Source organism: Ricinus communis, chromosome 4 (genome assembly GCF_019578655.1).
Source record: "Ricinus communis isolate WT05 ecotype wild-type chromosome 4, ASM1957865v1, whole genome shotgun sequence".
Lineage (NCBI taxonomy): Eukaryota > Viridiplantae > Streptophyta > Magnoliopsida > Malpighiales > Euphorbiaceae > Ricinus > Ricinus communis.
The window spans coordinates 32,166,012-32,182,846 of record NC_063259.1 but is presented as its reverse complement, the minus strand read 5'-3'; the positions used below and the strand labels follow the sequence as shown (position 1 = coordinate 32,182,846).

The 16,835-nt window shown below is 35.6% G+C and overlaps 3 protein-coding genes across 6 annotated transcripts; 1 reads left to right on the top strand and 2 right to left on the bottom strand.

The window, feature by feature from the left end:
• Positions 1-81: 81 nt before the first annotated feature.
• Positions 82-3,479, bottom strand: LOC8260315 (nuclear transcription factor Y subunit C-2). Of its 3 annotated transcripts, none has more exons than XM_015715672.3 (2): positions 3,270-3,479; positions 82-1,168 (listed from the first exon to the last, which is right to left on the bottom strand). In XM_015715672.3, the coding sequence occupies exon 2, from the start codon at positions 1,113-1,115 to the stop codon at positions 297-299; it is 819 nt and encodes a 272-aa protein (XP_015571158.1). In that variant the 5' UTR covers positions 1,116-1,168; positions 3,270-3,479; the 3' UTR covers positions 82-296. The 3 variants fall into 3 exon arrangements, with proteins under 3 accessions (XP_015571158.1, XP_002513360.1, XP_048228813.1); XM_002513314.4 differs by having other exon boundaries at positions 82-1,183; positions 3,270-3,466; XM_048372856.1 differs by lacking the exon at positions 3,270-3,479 and adding an exon at positions 1,267-1,358.
• A 3,936-nt stretch (positions 3,480-7,415) lies between these two features.
• On the top strand, positions 7,416-9,306 carry LOC8268849 (GRAS family protein RAD1). Its single transcript, XM_002513315.3, has one exon. It carries the CDS (start codon positions 7,456-7,458, stop codon positions 9,091-9,093), a length of 1,638 nt encoding a protein of 545 aa, XP_002513361.2. The 5' UTR covers positions 7,416-7,455; the 3' UTR covers positions 9,094-9,306.
• A 76-nt stretch (positions 9,307-9,382) lies between these two features.
• LOC8272581 lies at positions 9,383-16,687 on the bottom strand. Of its 2 annotated transcripts, none has more exons than XM_025156376.2 (9): positions 16,353-16,687; positions 12,883-15,880; positions 12,729-12,809; positions 12,416-12,568; positions 12,046-12,209; positions 11,651-11,798; positions 11,439-11,561; positions 11,026-11,113; positions 9,383-10,063 (listed from the first exon to the last, which is right to left on the bottom strand). In XM_025156376.2, exons 2-9 carry the CDS (start codon positions 15,679-15,681, stop codon positions 9,870-9,872), a joined length of 3,750 nt encoding a protein of 1,249 aa, XP_025012144.1. In that variant the 5' UTR covers positions 15,682-15,880; positions 16,353-16,687; the 3' UTR covers positions 9,383-9,869. The 2 variants fall into 2 exon arrangements, with proteins under 2 accessions (XP_025012144.1, XP_048228694.1); XM_048372737.1 differs by having other exon boundaries at positions 12,883-15,691.
• Positions 16,688-16,835: the final 148 nt, after the last annotated feature.

Genomic DNA, 16,835 nt, shown 5'->3' with positions numbered 1-16,835 from the left:
GGATCGTTTCTGTCTAACAACAATTTCTAGCAATTGTTCAAGCACGATGATATCATTCTTCTGTTCCATCACAAACCACCGTCACTAAATCATAAAGATCTTACCAAATAAGAGCAAACACAAGCCTCCGCTTACAAATTTAACTAGAATAAGCAAGCGGCGCAGTTTTGGCATTTCAAGTACGCACTACTTCTAAGTTAACCCTTCACTACAGACATAGGATACTAATAAAATTCATTGCTGATGTCCAGTTCTATACCCTAATAAAACACCTGCCACTTTAAAGTGGCCTTTGATTAGGTATCACTTTGCTGCTGTTGCGGTTGTTGCTGTTGCTGTTGTGGTTGAGTCTGTGGCCATGGCATGAATGCCATGGGCGGCCGTGGCTGCTGCTGCCCTCCATACCCTGCAGCTTGATCAACTGGCTTTCCCATGATCATCCCTGGAGGTCCCACAGGATGCTGGGGTGGAACATAATAATATGGCATATCAGCTGGAGAACCAACCATGGGAATAGTAGCCTTGGTGACCCCTAATCCCTCCTCTTTCAACTCATCTCTAGGAATAATATCAACCAAGAAATCAAAAACATCGGTCCTTGAAATGGCAGCTGCAATATCATTCTTTTGTAAGGTTCTCCTCTTGTTCTCCTCTGTGTGAATCCATGACCGCAAAGTCAGCTCCAAGATGAACATTTCACATGCTTTTGCAAATATAACAGGAGCCTCAGCTGAAATCATTCTCACATCTTCATCAGCTTTCATTATTTTTTTAATTCGAGCAAGTGGAAGGCTGTGATTCTTGAAGTCCATTGTTTGCTCAATTTCTTGCATCTGGTTGGCCCAGAACATCTGAAGCTGCTGCTGCTGCTGCTGCTGCTGTTGATGATGGAAGTGCTGGGCCTGTTGGTAGGTGAGCTGGTGAGGGGAATTAGAGAAACTGGACGGGGGCTGAGTTGGGGAAGGCACTGCTATGGCAGGTGCTCCAGAAGCCATCATTGCAGTAGTTTGGTAGGGAGCAGTACTATAGGCCATCTGACCTGCACCAGCTACAACTCCCATTACAGGTTGCTGGGACTGTTGCTGTTGCTGTTGACCTTGTTCTGATTGATCCATGATTAATTATACGAGTTTCTTGTGCCTACGTCCTACCTATTTTTCTCATCAACCTGTAAAGTATAACACTGAAAAATAAGAGCTCAGAGTTAATGTTGAAATCAAACAACATCAATGAGGAGAGGAAAAAAAAAAAAAGGTAAGCTAATACCAGCTGAAGTACCAAGAACGACCTGAAATGACATTCCAAATACCTCAATGTCACTTTTACAAGCTTATGCACCAACTTGATAAGAAAGTGGGCTGTTGCATGATACAAAGATTAAACTAGGGATTAGATCTTAAAAGGTGGTCTTGATACCAACCCCATGTCTTCGCTCATGACAAAACATGGATTTTCCCTATAACTTTGTATTGGTAAGAAGTGGCGCTTTATTTAAGGTAATACGTGGAAATCATACTAAGCATGACTGCTTCTGTTGTTAGCAACATTTCACTCAAATAACTACTCAACCAAAACCCAAATTTAGATCTCCAATTATAGTTTCTATTTCTAAGTTCAAGTGGTAGTGAACTAAATGCAGCAACATGTTTAAACATACTCTATCAGCTCTTAAAAAAAATGTTAGTCAATGTAAAGCCAAAGCATAGATTAACTTGTAGTCAAAAGTTAGAAGCAAGACTAGCCATTTCTAGACAAGAGCAATACTGACAATGTTGACGTTGATACATTTAACAAGTAGTACCGTTAATGAACGTAAAACACATGAAGCTTCTCCAAATACTTCCTAGCATTTTAAATCAATTGACCACATTCTTCAAACAACACTTACAACAAGTATGGACTGGATATGTATCTTAGGTGATGACACTTATGAAAACGGTACTTTAACTTTCTTTGGTTCACAGAAGAAATTGTCTTGGCAGCCACCTCCACAGTTAACTGCCTAAATGCCATTGTCTAAGGTCTGTGAACTAGTTTTGGAATTATTAATTCAAAATAAAGGATAAATAAATGCTCATTAAGAGAGAACCCTTCAATCTCTTAGTAAGGGCACATTAGAGAGAGAATTTCTGCTTACCTTCTTGATTAAATATAATCAATTAAATGCAACTTAGATAGGATATTAACTAACAGCTACCCAGTAACACAATAAGTACCCCCACAAACTCAATAACTACCCAACACAATAAGGTAACTGAACATCACCTCTAGCAATTGGCTATACTTTAAAGGAAATATAACTAATGAAAACCAAACATAAACTGCTAGATAATAAACATCCTAGTTGTTTAATACATGGCTTAAGAATGTCTGAACTAATTGACTGAATCTGACTAAATTCATAGCACCAAGAAGTTAGCTGAGGAGGAAAAGATAAAAAACAAAAGAAAAGAAGAGGAAAACGCATGCCATCTAATTCTAAAACTACATTAATCTGTTGAGAAGTCTCTATACAAACGAGTTGAGAAGTTTGTAAATTCTGAGAAATCAAACGATTTTCCTAGACATGAACATAGCAGTAAGGAGTATAAATGCTAAGGCTATCAAAGAGTATCATTTGCTACTTAATTCAAGTTGGCGAAAAAAAAAATTAGTTTTGATTCAAAATAAAGGATCACAGTGTTAAGAGAACGGAGCAAAGAAATTGTAATCCGAGACACTAGAGAACATTTTCTTGTAGCTTAGATTAACTGAAGGATTATCTATGTCTCTCTATAACAACGCAAACCAATCAAGGAATTCTGACATTTCTACACCAGAAATTCGAAACATGCAAACATACACGGAAATAGCCGGGCGCAAAATGTAGCCGGCTAAGTCCAAGTAAAGAGATTGCATAAGAGGACTCCCAAATTCAAAACAAGAAAGAAAATCTACCATGGAACGGTAACCAGCAACTGCTAATTAGAATTTGCTAACGGATTTGTTAACAACCAAACATCATAGCTACTTACTTGAAACTAAACGAAGACAATCATGCATGTGATCAGAACCGATAGTTGAATTGACTTACTTAATCGAAAATAAAACCCTATCCCTTGTTTGGCAGCCGCGGCAAAGCAAGAATAAGGAAAAAGAAAGGAACTTTGTCTAATTTCAAAACCAAATTTCCTTTCTTTCCTGACATTTCTTGCCAACCAAACAGAGAATTAATTAAAAAAAAAAAAAAAAGAAGAAGAAAAAGAAAACACAGATGATAAAGAAGTTACCCATAAATCTGCAGCTGAATCTAACACAAAGAGATGTCGAGTAGTAGAAACCCTAAGAGAGAGAGAGAGAGAGAATAGAGAAATTTTATACAGAGAAAGGTGAGGGTTAAAAGGGAGGGATACAGAAGCTTTTGAATGTAACGAGTCTTTGAAAATTTAGAGAGAGAGAGAGAGAGAGAGTCGACTTCTCTCTTTTTTTTCCTCGAGGTGTCTGTTTCTCGACACGTGTCCAGCAGGAAGGAGTTCTGACTCTTAAATGGAGTTAATTATGCTAACACGTGGAATAATAGGAATGGATGTAGCATTAGGGAAAGATGCTCAGGTAAACCGCTCTGACGTTTGGTAGAAAACGACAGCCTGGAAGTAGAGTTAGTGGGAGTGGGAGTGGGAGCGGGAGCGGGGGGCAATAAAAGGGAAGAGCGCGTGCGCTGTCAGAAGGAATGGATGGCCTGGGGTGGATGATGTCACGTGACAAAAAGGCTCTATTACGTGTACTACCTGTTGTGGGGTCCCACGGACAGCTCAGGTGAGAAACGTGTGGAATGATTTGAATTATGTTTGGATCAAATTAAGATGGTGAATTTTATGAAAGAAAAGAAAAAAGAGGGAGGTAAAAAAAATAATTATATTAACCATTTAGCATATATTATATGGCTTTGAGTTGTTTGTGGGTAAAAAAGAAAAAAAAAAAAAACAAAATGAGGCTAAATGTCCTTTTTAAAATTTTGTAGTGTAATTTTGTTAAAAATAAATAAAGGCAATTAATTTCTTGTTTTTGAGAGTGCAATGAATAAGAGTGGATGATGGGTTTTTAGGCCCAGTTAGCAATGAATAGGAGCGGATGATGGGTTTTTAGGCTCATTGATGATGGTGTTGCTGGCAGCGGTCCCACTTCTCGGACACACCATTTAATTCCATCATCACTTTTTTGGTCTGCAATGCATAGACCCATTAATGGTCCGGCCCAGTTGTATTTGTATGGTCCACTAAATCTACAATGCTTATAACATTGCACTCCGATTCTATAAGCAGGACGTGTGTGTAAAAAATGAGAGAATATAACAGCTTTTTATTTCTTTTAAAATTGTATAATATTGGAATTTTTGTCTCCACTTTTTCACTGTTTTTTAAATTATACCGTTTTAATTTTTTTAAATTATAATAAAATAAATTTCTAAAAACTAATATTATTAAAAATTCTATATTAACTAAATTATTTTTATATTTATAAAAACTAGTCGTTTATTTACATGTTATATAACTGTTATAGTTATTTTATTGTCACTATTTGAAAAATTTATTTTGACATATGTATTTACTTTTGACACATAAGATTTTTATATTTTAATTGTAATAAATAAATTTAAAATTAATATTATATATATATATATATATTAAAAATAATATTTTAAATATATCTTTTATATATTCATGAAAGTTAGTCGTGTACTCACTGTTGTACACGTGTTAAAATTAAAAATCATATGTATTAAAGTATAGTAACACATGGTAAAATATTTTTATTAGACTAGATACATATTAATATTTTTTTTATTTATTTACAGGTACTAAAGTGTTCATTTTCTATATGTATAAGATCCATTAGATATAATATTTTATATTAATTATTTATTTTTATATTTAAATATTCATTATCTATGGTTAATATTCATGTTCATTTCATTTAATGTTTTATTCATCAGTGTTAATATAAATGTTCATTATCTAGTACTGCAACATTCATTTTCTGTATATGTAATGTTGATCAAGATTCTCAAATAAAAATATTGACTATTTATGAAAGTTTTTATTATTTTTATGATGCATATTGAAAATATTTTATGATTGATATAAACATTCATCATTTATAGATATAATATTCATTAGTTTGTCAATGGATATTCGTCATTGATGAAAATCATACATACTAATTCGTTCAAATGAACATATATAATATAGATATAATATAAATCGTCCTTACACAATTAGTAAATAAAAAAAAAATAGACTAAAGTTATACTACAAATATTTATATTATGATATACATATCTTTTCAACAAAATTAAGTTAACAAATAATGGACATTTAATGCTTTCAACAAATTAAATTAATAAATAATGAATATAAATTTTTTAAAAAAAAAAAATTGCGTCAGCATCTAACGAGCGTCAATGTCTGATGCACGCTAGTGTTTGACGTACGTGTAAAATTTAAAACAAAAAATTTTGTATAAGTAAAACAATGTCGGATGGACTCATAGATCCATAATACTACATAGACAATGGTCCATCTTATAATTTGCATATAAATTTCAATTGTTATAATATATGATCCTGGTCTATGAAGTCTATAACACATGTATGGTGCATTTTCTTTCTAAGATATATGGTGTATTCTACTTTTAAAGTATATAATACATGAATTTTTGTTCCGCTTCTTCATTATTTTTAAAATTCTTTAAATTATAATAAAATTAATTTATAAAAATTAATATTATATTAAAAATTATACATAAATTTGAATTTTACATGTCAATGATTAGTATACACATTAAAATTATATGTATCAGAATATAATAACACATGTCAAAAAGATTTTATTAGACCATATACATATCAATATTTTTTGTTCATTTACATGTAGTAAAATGTTCATTTTTTATATGTATAATGTCCATTGGATTTAATGTTCTATAATAATTAATTTTCTTTGTATTGAAATATTTATTATCAGTGAACTTAATATTCATTATGATTAATGTTCATGTTTATTTTGTTTGATGTATTATTTATCAATATCCATTGTCTATGTATATAATGTTCATTAATATTTTCAAATAAAAATATTGATTATTTATGAAAGCTTTTATTTTTTGTGATGCATATTGAAAGAATTTTATGATTGATATAAACATTCATCATTTATAGACATATATTCATTAGTTAGTCAATAGATATTCATCAAGCTACAGCTATATATATAATTATATTATAGTACATATATTTTTAATAAAATTAAATTAACAAATAATGAATATTTTATATTTAAACAATGAACATTCAATATTATGTTTAATGAATATAAGTTAATAAATATTTATTATAAAATAAATGAACATAAATTACTTTTTTAGAAAGAAAAAGTTATTGCGTCTGATGCGCGTCATTGTTTGTCGCACCGACATAAATCTTTTCACGAATAAAATGGTACTAAATGAATCCCTAAATCCACAGAGGACCGGAATCTACCTTATAATTTGCACTAAATCTAATGCAATGTTTATGCTTTTACTCATAGAATTTGTGCTAAAGACTTAGGGTTAAATATTATTCATAAATCAAAAGGTAATTGGTAAATACACATTAAAACAAATGAATAATAATTTCAATTACATATGTCTCATCGTTTGTTGGCCGTCCAAAGAGTGTTGTGACAAGTGACAAACAATGAAGGTCATTGATTGGGTCCCATTTTTGGTTGGGTTAACCGGCCATTTCTTTGGTGTTTTTTTTGTCTTTTTAAGACCGGCTGTTGCAGTTGTAGTTGCAACCTCACTCTTCTTTCGCATTCATTTTTATTATCTTTTATTATGTTTAGCAAACCATTTTTGTTTTTCTTTTTCTTTTATATACGATTCCTCCTTTCTTTCAACCTTTTTGGCTCGTTTTCATTTCTGATAACGAATAATTCACCTCATCTTCATTTCTTTTCAAATGCAAATTACATGATTAGACAAAAACACCCAATTATTATCCAGATAGGATTTTTAGTCAGAAGCTGAATGAAAATTGCAGTCACTCTCTCTCACATGCAATGTGTTATGCAACTCTTCATTAAAAATAGAACTGGTGGACTTGTCCTGCATGCATGCATGTGTCTGCTCATATTATGATATATATTCATTATATTTGAAACATGAAACTTGAAACTTGAAATATGCCTGCTAATTATTCTTCACAGATTTTCAGCATATTCTTAATTGAATAATACAACTACACAAAAGTCAGAATATTCTTATTCAACATAGTTAGAAAGGAGAGAAGAGAAGCACCATTTTATTATATTATATTATATGACTCGCACCAAAGGCTCTAATTAAACACTGTCCCATTTAATCAGAAGGTACACAAAACAAAAAGGTTCTCCTGCCTCACTCTTCTTTCTCTACCTCCTCCTCCAAGAATCAATGGAAGCCATGAATGGCTGGCTCTCCTTCCCCATGTACGAAAGTTTCAATCATGATCTTGCCATTCGAAGGTTTTGCCCAGCTCGAATGGAGCAAGAACAAGGAAGTGGAGAGTGGGAAGAAACAGTAATGAATGAGTTTGAACTTCTTTCTCCTTCTGATGATGCCACCAGCACTCCTCATGACTTAGCTGCTTCTGAGGTGGATGAATTGGTGGATAGTTTCATTAATGTGGATCACCAAGACAACGGACATGATGATCACCACCAATCACCTGATGATCTCGAATACCAAGATCATTTCGATCACTTCCAACACGATGAGATGGTGGAGACATTTTCGATGTTGAACGATATTTTTGTAGATGTTCCAATGATGATAGGAGGGGGTGACTTAGAGATGAGCACTGGCTCAATTGAAAACTCTGCTGCTGTTGGTCCTGGTATGGTGCCTAGTATGGAAGAGGTTAGTTATGGTGTAGATCGAGGCCTTCACTTAGTGCACTTATTGTTGGCTTGTGCTGAAGCTGTGGGCTGTAGAGACACACAATTGGCAAACTCAGTGCTCGCCCAAATTTGGGCTTCAGTTAACCCTTTTGGTGATTCTTTGCAAAGAGTTTCCTATTGCTTCGCGTTGGGTTTGAGATCAAGATTGTCACTCCTTCAGAATGCGACCTCAAATGGCACATTCGCTAATGCTGCCATAGAAGTGTCGTTGATCACTAGGGAAGAGAAAATGGAAGCTTTTCAACTCCTTTACCAAACAACTCCTTACGTTGCTTTTGGTTTCATGGCTGCAAATGAAGCTATATGTGAAGCAGCAAGAGGGAAGGACGCATTGCATGTGATTGATCTAGGAATGGATCACACCCTTCAGTGGCCTTCTTTTATCAGAACTCTAGCTTCTAGACCTGAGGGACCACCGAAAGTCAGAATTACAGGATTAATCAATGATCATCAAAATTTGTTAGAGCTTGAAGCTAGCATGAAAGTACTAGCAGAGGATGCTAGCTCGCTAGGCGTCTCATTGGAGTTCAACATGATATTAGAGTCAGTGACTCCATCACTTCTAACAAGAGAGAATCTTAACCTGAGAGACGGGGAAGCATTATTTTTCAATAGCATCATGCATCTGCACAAATTTGTGAAAGAGAGTAGAGGCTCCCTCAAGGCAATCCTCCAAGCAATCAAGAGACTGAGTCCAACATTGCTCACTGTGGTGGAACAAGATGCAAACCATAATGGTCCCTTTTTTCTTGGGAGATTTCTTGAATCTCTACATTACTATTCAGCCATTTTCGATTCCCTTGAGGCCAGTCTTCTTCCACGAAATAGCCGGCAAAGGATGAAGATAGAGAAGCTTCACTTTGCAGAGGAGATTCGGAATATTGTAGCTTATGAAGGTTGTGATAGGATTGAGAGGCATGAAAGGGCAGACCAATGGAGAAGGCAATTAGGAAGAGCTGGATTTCAAGTAATGGGGTTGAAGTGCATGAGCCAAGCTAGAATGATGCTGTCTGTCTATGGCTGTGATGGTTATACTCTTGCAAGTGATAAGGGTAGTCTTCTCCTTGGATGGAAAGGAAGGCCCATCATGTTAGCATCTGCATGGAAAGCGCATAATGTTCCTTCTTCCTAATCCACCTCCATAGTACCGCCAAACGGAGAAGTACTAGAGAGGAGAAAGTAATAAGATGGATTATTATCTTGCAAATAATTATATAATCCCACCAATGTCCCTAGTCATAGAAAATACATCTTTGTTCTCTAGGAATCTTTTCAGAATTTCTCTTCTTAGGGCTTCATATTCTTTTATTCTACGTAGCAATTGCAAATTACACTACTACTACATTTTGTGAACCTTCTTCTTCATCGGGTAACGAACTCAAAACAGGTTTGGTTTTAGCATAGCACCACTAACACAGATATTAATAATCTACTCGTCTATTAGACTTTCCTTATGTACTTTATAACCATGAACTTCATAAGGTCTTACAGTCGAAATTCAAATAAAATCTGCCAGTCATGCCGACATGCTAAGTTGGAAAATGTATCTCAATACCAGCAACCACCAAAGGCTATTTTAAACTGTCATAGCCAGTGATAAGTCGACATTCTACACGAAAAATAATTTACATATAAATCAGCGAGAACAACTTCCATTTTAAAAATGCTCGCGGAAGCTGATTTTCCCCTCCAGCTAATATAATATGATACAAGTATACTAAAATGACATATTATCACAATAAATAGCTGTTCAGCTATAATACGCAACCAACCTCAACTAGTTTGAATCTGAGACAGTTTACTGATAATATTATACAGTTCCATATTTGGAGTGCGCAATTAAATCAAGCCACTTATCATGCAGCAATTCGTTATCATGGAGAAAGGGGAAAAGGAGCTCTTAAACTTTTACTTTGATGCCTTGTGACCCTGTCCTTTGTTTTGGCTAGCTGCTGTTGACATTATACGCAAACGACCAGCAATTTCCGTGAAGGCTGGCCTGGCCGCAGGATTAGGGGCCCAACATTGCTCCATTAACCTTTTCCATTCAGGATCGCAGAAATTTGGAATGGCTGGTCTCAGGGTGTTGTTTACAATTCCACCTGCACATGAGGAGAACAACTTTAGATTTACAGCATGCCCACATATAGAGATTCACACCTGAAATACAAGCTCTAGATTATGCACACAGCTATTTCAGGTTACTGGAAAAAGGATGGCACTCCTAATGTCATGACTTGATTCCCCTTAAGGTCCGTAGATAGTAGACAATTTCTTGGCTCAAAACATTAAAGCCTACTTGAAAGAAAATTAATTTCCATTTTAATATGCTACGCAACCTGATAATTGAATATTCAGCAAATTTAAGATTTTATCTCTTCTTCTTTCCAAATATCCCAGCATCATCACCTATACAATATGCCTATGCATTTAAGTTTCACATTGGTAATCTATAAATACTATAACCACCATAGATTTATTATTCAATCAAATTTCTGATAGAGGACTAGTTTTTAGCCACATGAGAAATGCGCCTAATTTTCCAATTTGCATTATTTTGCATAACAGACAAACATGCCCCTGAATCACTTATATGCATGGTTTAAACATCTTAAGGATTTCACAAAATTTGTAATTTATTGTTGGATCAAAGCCAATTGTCACTATTAAGATCTCAAACATATTTGTTCCAGCCTTCTGGGTGATGCATTGTGGGATCTCTATTTTATATATGCATAAAATCAAGGTGATCATCTATTTGTCAGGGAATAATTAAAGTGATGAAATGAGTTCAAACTTCTTTTTTAAAAAAAATAGGGCGATTAAATGTGAATGGAACAGGTGACTGGGATCAGCCCCTGCGAAACAGTACCATTGACGAGAGCATATATGCATGTGTGTAAAAGAGGATATCTACTTTGCTCTAAAATGTTTTGATTATTCCCACTGATGATCTCTGCAGAAGAATATCAATTTGGCATCTTTGGCTTTAATTGTTACTAGAATCTTGAGATACAGGCATGGACATGAAGAAGAAGAAGGAAAAAAGATAGTACAATCACACCTATGATTGCACCATAGTGCATGTTGGCATATGGCTCCTCACCAGTGAGAATCTCCCATAACACAATTCCAAAGGAGAAAACGTCAACCTGAGGATCAATTAAATAATTAAACACAAGTTATCAAAAGCTAGAGCTCTATAAAAACAGGTTCCCATCTCTCTCTTTCTTATTATAGATGATCCATGAAGGACTTTCTAAAAGACCTGCTCTGTTAGCCTGCCTTTAGCAGAACTTCTAAATAAACAGAAGAAGCAAGAAATTAGATATTAAATTGAAATCTCCATTGGCTCGATTACATGGAACACATTAGATACTTCCATCCACTCAGTGCAAAAATTGCAAAATTTAATTGAAACACTAATCTTGTTCCTGTGCCACTGTAGAAAGTTAATTCAAAGAACCAAAGCATTACCTTTTCTGAGACTTTGTTGCTGCCACCATTTAGCAGTTCTGGTGCCATCCATGGAAGAGTTCCCCGTACACCTCCAGAAACCAAAGTGTTCCGCTTAATTTTTGATAGGCCAAAATCACCAACCTGAAACATCCTTCTTGTTTAGATTAGTTGACCAGAATTACCAGATGTTGAATGAGAAAGCTACCTTTTCTTATACTATTAGAACTTACCTTGCAGATTGGTCTTTGGGGATCTTTCAAGTTCACAAGCAAGTTGTCACATTTCAAATCAAAATGCACGATATTCTTTGAGTGCAAATATTCCATACCAAATGCAGCATCCATAGCTATCAGAAGCCTCTTTCGACGATCTAGATACCTGCAAGTTAAGCACAAGAAAAATAAGCCAGGGAATAAGAGAGATCAACAACTTCAGCATATCTGAAATGCCAAAATAATTGGAAAGTTGAAAAACTAATAGCGGTACATTTATCTAAATAAAAGTTTAAATTTCCAAAATATTAAAAATTGTAGTGGTAGTTTTGAATAAATTTTTAAGTTTCCAAATGCAATAGACATTAAGAGAATACCAAAGATATTCAAGACTATCTAATTGCATGGTTTACCTATCCTTCTTGAGTAAGACATGCCTAAGAGAACCATCAACCATGTACTCTGTCACAGTAGCTAATGTTCCCCCAGGTCCATCTTGCACCACACCATAAAATGCTACCACATTGGGATGGTGAAGCTTTGAAAGGATTTCAGCTTCGTGCCAAAACTCTATGGTCTGAAGATGGTAAGAATATATATTATTTACTATCAACATAATATATGAAAAAAGGGAAGATGGGACTTAATGATAACTCATATACTTTGAGTTTAAGCCCAAGTAGACTAATAAACTCACTTCCTGGATCAGAATTAGAAAATAGCTAATTAGCCAATTAGCATTATTTTTCTTTTAGGAATATATAAACATGGATCAACAGTTACCAATCTCTCTTGCTCAGATGATCGACCAGTGAAGCAAATCTTCTTTAGCCTCTTAATGGCAACATCTGAACCTCTCCATTTGCCATGATATACAGTTCCGAAAGTACCAGAACCTAGTTCTCTCAGCTCTTCAAGATCTTCATTTTTTATAATCTGATATACATTAACAGAGAAAAGAAGAAAAAGAACAAAAGAATTAAGCAAGGAAGGCTGATTTATAGTGGTCGAAAGCAAGTGTAATTACTCTCAAGCTGAAGGATGAAAAAAGATAAGTACCCAGATAAGGATCTGCTTATATCTGTAAGTGTCATACCTGCAAGGTATCAATGTCAAAATCTACCACAGATAGACCAACAGGAGGTAGGCCACTGTTCCTGTTATCTAAGTTCCCACCCTAAAGCATCAAAGTCAAGTTCAGTTAGCAGGCAAGAAAATGAGCTTTTAATCAAATTACTGAGTAGAGATACCTCAGCGCGTGGCTCAGGAGTTTTTAGGTTATCCATCACAACACCAAACTGCATACTTTCACTGCCCTTCACATGGGAATGATCAAAGCCTGAAAGAATTGTGGAGTCAGCTGCTCTTAATCCTGCTAAAACTTTTTGATTGGTACCTTCAACAAAATTGGGACGGGAATACTTTTGGTCCATTGAAACTCCCTCTGTTTTCAAACGAGCAAAATGATAAGAATTCTGATCTCCTTCTTTGAATTTTGCAATTAGAGGTGGGGTACCAAGATGATCCTGGTCCATAAGAGAAAAATCTTTTTGAACAAACTCTTCCTGTGCCAATTTCTGAAAATACGACCAGTGCTTAGGCTCATGATTTTCCATGATCACACTCATGCCAGCTCCATCTTTGTGCAATGGATTAACACCAGCCCTATCCTCAGTAAGTATCCCTCTGGAGAATATTTCGGAAAGAAAATCACGAGGGAATCTGTCATTTATATCTATGCTGATGTCTCCTGGCTTCGTTGCTGAAACAAAAATAGGGGGTACTTCTTGAGAAACATCATTAGTTGAGCTCTCTGTCAAAGAATATGGGAGAGAATATCCAACATTTTCATTACTAGCAAAAACCTTACCTGTTATCTCACCCAACTTATGCCCTGGGTGATCAGAAACAGGATCTCTATGGTACATACCAGGGGTTGTTTGGGGTGCAGCTGGATTTCCAAATCTAGCTTCACCTGTTTCTTCAACGGGTTTTTTGTGGTTACCTGCAGCACAATCATGATCAGCCTTAAGCACAGCATTTCTGTTCACAGAATCATTATCATTCACATCATCTGGAGCTGCAAGCTCTATGTACTTCTGGGGTTGGGCAAGTCCATTGATGGGTTGAGGGTCTATAAGCAATGGTTCTGCAGTTGTACTGGGATCTTCAGTTTGGGGAAGCAGATTACTTTGGATCAATTTTTCAGCAGATGCTGTAGTTGACTTCTGTTCGGCGATATCAGGACGAGAATGAGGAATAAGAAACTGAGAACCAAGTGAATCATCAGATTTCGATAACCTATTCATCAGCTCTGCTTGTTCTCGGGGTATTCTCTCAGAATAATAAACTCTTTGTGGAGGTGCAGATGGTTCAACATAGCTCAAGTCTATCAAATTAGAAACAGAATCTGCACAGTCGAAACCAAAAATACTACTAGATGTAGAAAATTGATCATCTTCACAAGAATTAGGAACATGCACTGGATCAATGGCATCAACAGAGAATGAGATGCTTTCAGATCCCCGTTGCTTTCCCTCATTTTTTGAGGGCATAGAATGGAGAGCTCCTTCTTGTGCAGCAACTGCAACTGATATTTCATCAACTGGAACAGCAGAAACCCTTTCTATGGGATGGCTTTTCCCTATGTCAATGCCATGCTGAACTGAACCATCAGGTATTGGCCTAACCTCCTTTTCTAACATCTGTGAATTCTGCACCTGAAAGTTACTATGTGACTGTCCTGCATTCATACCTCCTTGCTGATTTGTAAGACTATGAAGGGAGGTTGACTGAGGAATTTCTTTGGGAGCGGAGTAATTAGAAGAATCATTACGACAGTCTGCAAGGAATTGCTGAGTTTCCCTATTGTCCATCATCTGGCCATGATAAAAATGTGGATGGGATTCATGTGAAGTGGAGGAATTTTGAAGAATTGGTTGAGCAGATTGAAAGGTGCTAGTCAAAGGTGAAGTATTGATCCCAACAGAGGCTGTTGCTGCCCGACTTGTCTCCCTGTCAATGTTTAATCCATCTAGCTCATTTAAATTATTTCCTGAAGAGCTTCCCAAACCATGTAGGATTGAGTTTCTTCTGGATCTCATATCCATGCCATTAATAGCAACTACATATTGAACCTCGGAATCACCCTCCATGCTGCCCAGGCCAAACTGAGCATCCTCCAAATCGCTCATGGAGAATAGAAACATTCTAAGTTTTTGTGATCCTTCCCTATCATCAACTTCAATCCATTCCTCCATCATATTCCGTAAATCTTCATCACATGAAACAGAAACCAAGGCATCAAGATCCTCTCCAGGAAGCTGATATTTTATTACATGAGGTTGATTACAAATTGCGAAAGTTTTCTGCTTAAGCTCCTGCCAAGAGATATCCCTCGATATACGTATAATACGTGTATCCCCACCAACATACCTGAGCTTTCCATCACTAGGACGGGGTAGTATTGTACCGCCAAAGCTGCATAAAACCTTGATCTTTGTAGACGAGCTACCAGAGGCTATTGAGGAGCTATATCCGGGTAAAAGTTCTCGGCTTTCATACTCTGCTGAAGTTTGTGGTACTGAATGAACTAATTCATAGTTGCTCTTTTCTTCGTACAAAGATAAATTAGTTCTCTCGCCTTTTCTTGGACCATTCTCTACTGAATGGAGCATTGAAATATCTGAACCATTTTCAGACTCTATATGACTAGTTCCTAAAACGCCTTTAAGTTCCATAAAACTTGTTCCATGATTGGGATTGCCTAGAGAATTTGGGATGAGAGGTTTCTTATGATTAACTCGATCTCGCATAAATTCAAGAGCAAACTCTTCACCTGTCTGTATGGAGTAATTAAGTACAGGTTTAACTTCTGGCGCATTTAGATCAGGGAGTCTCATATTAGTATTTCTGCTGCTTGCAGGTTCCAGCAAAATTGGGTGAGATGCAGGCTGGAATCTCTCTCTTCCAGGTTCCCTAGCATTGTACTGAACTTTTTTATGTACATCTGATTGCTCCATTGGACTATTTTTTGGATTCTTCTCCATTTAACTCAGACTGATTGGGATTAATCCCAACACCATGAAGATTACATGAATCATGAGTACAGATAACCCATCATAGACACAACTAAAATGAGATGCGGAAAAGATAAAATTACATGCAAAGTACTAAAACAGGAAAGGACCATTGGTCGTTTTCCCAGGTCTAGTTGCCCTTAAAGAGATCTCCAACAGCTCAGCAATCCTAAATTTGATAAGGCATGACAAGAGTCACAAAACAAAGAAGTACATAATCTTGAAAGCATAATATGATGCAAGCATGTTAAAATTTGAGGAAGACTTTCTGAGAAAGAGCACAGAAAATAAGTAATTTAAGATGAGAAATCTTGTCTTGTACCAAACCAGAGCAAGGACTTTGAATGAAAGAGACAAGTGCATGCAACGCATAAGAAATCCTCCCAGTATAAAACAGTAGAAAGAAACTTTTGTTTGTGATATTTTGCCTAATAGATAACTTGACTTATCAGTTACTAAATCTTCAAGTTCCCAAATTCTATTGCAAGTCAAGAAAAAAACTTTACCATTTGAAATTCTTTTGCACCAATGAAACCAGATTTTAAATTTATAGCCCTAATTACTCGATCATCATATGATCTACAAGATCAAGCAGAGAAAAGAAAATCAGCAACTATATATACATATACATATATATATACCTGAAGCAAGTAGCAGAAATTGTATTTATTCAAGAAGGATTGCGTGAGCCACCAGCAGAAACTACTGTATCTAAAGGAGAAATTGTGTGCATACGCAAACAATAATTAGATGATTTCATTTTTTCTTGTTGCGCTTATTTTCTTTCATTTCCCTCTCTCCCGTCCTTAATAATTTTGATTCTTTATTTATGCTTTTGTGCGTTCGTTCTACCTATCGCCACGCTCTCTTTTTCTATTGTGATTTTTCTTTTAAGAATAAAACATGATAAAAGAAAAATGGCTTTCTTTTTCGCCCTTTTTAAAAAATCTTTTGCAACTGTGCTTGCTAGCAGCAGCAACAGTCGAGCTTATAGGAAAGCTAGCTGAATTACGAGATTGTCTCCATGCAAGAAACTTATTTACTTAAATGCCACTGATTTTGGTTTTTGATTTCAACATTTTAATTATGTTCAGGAAGAAAGAATATTATTTTCATCCCTCAAT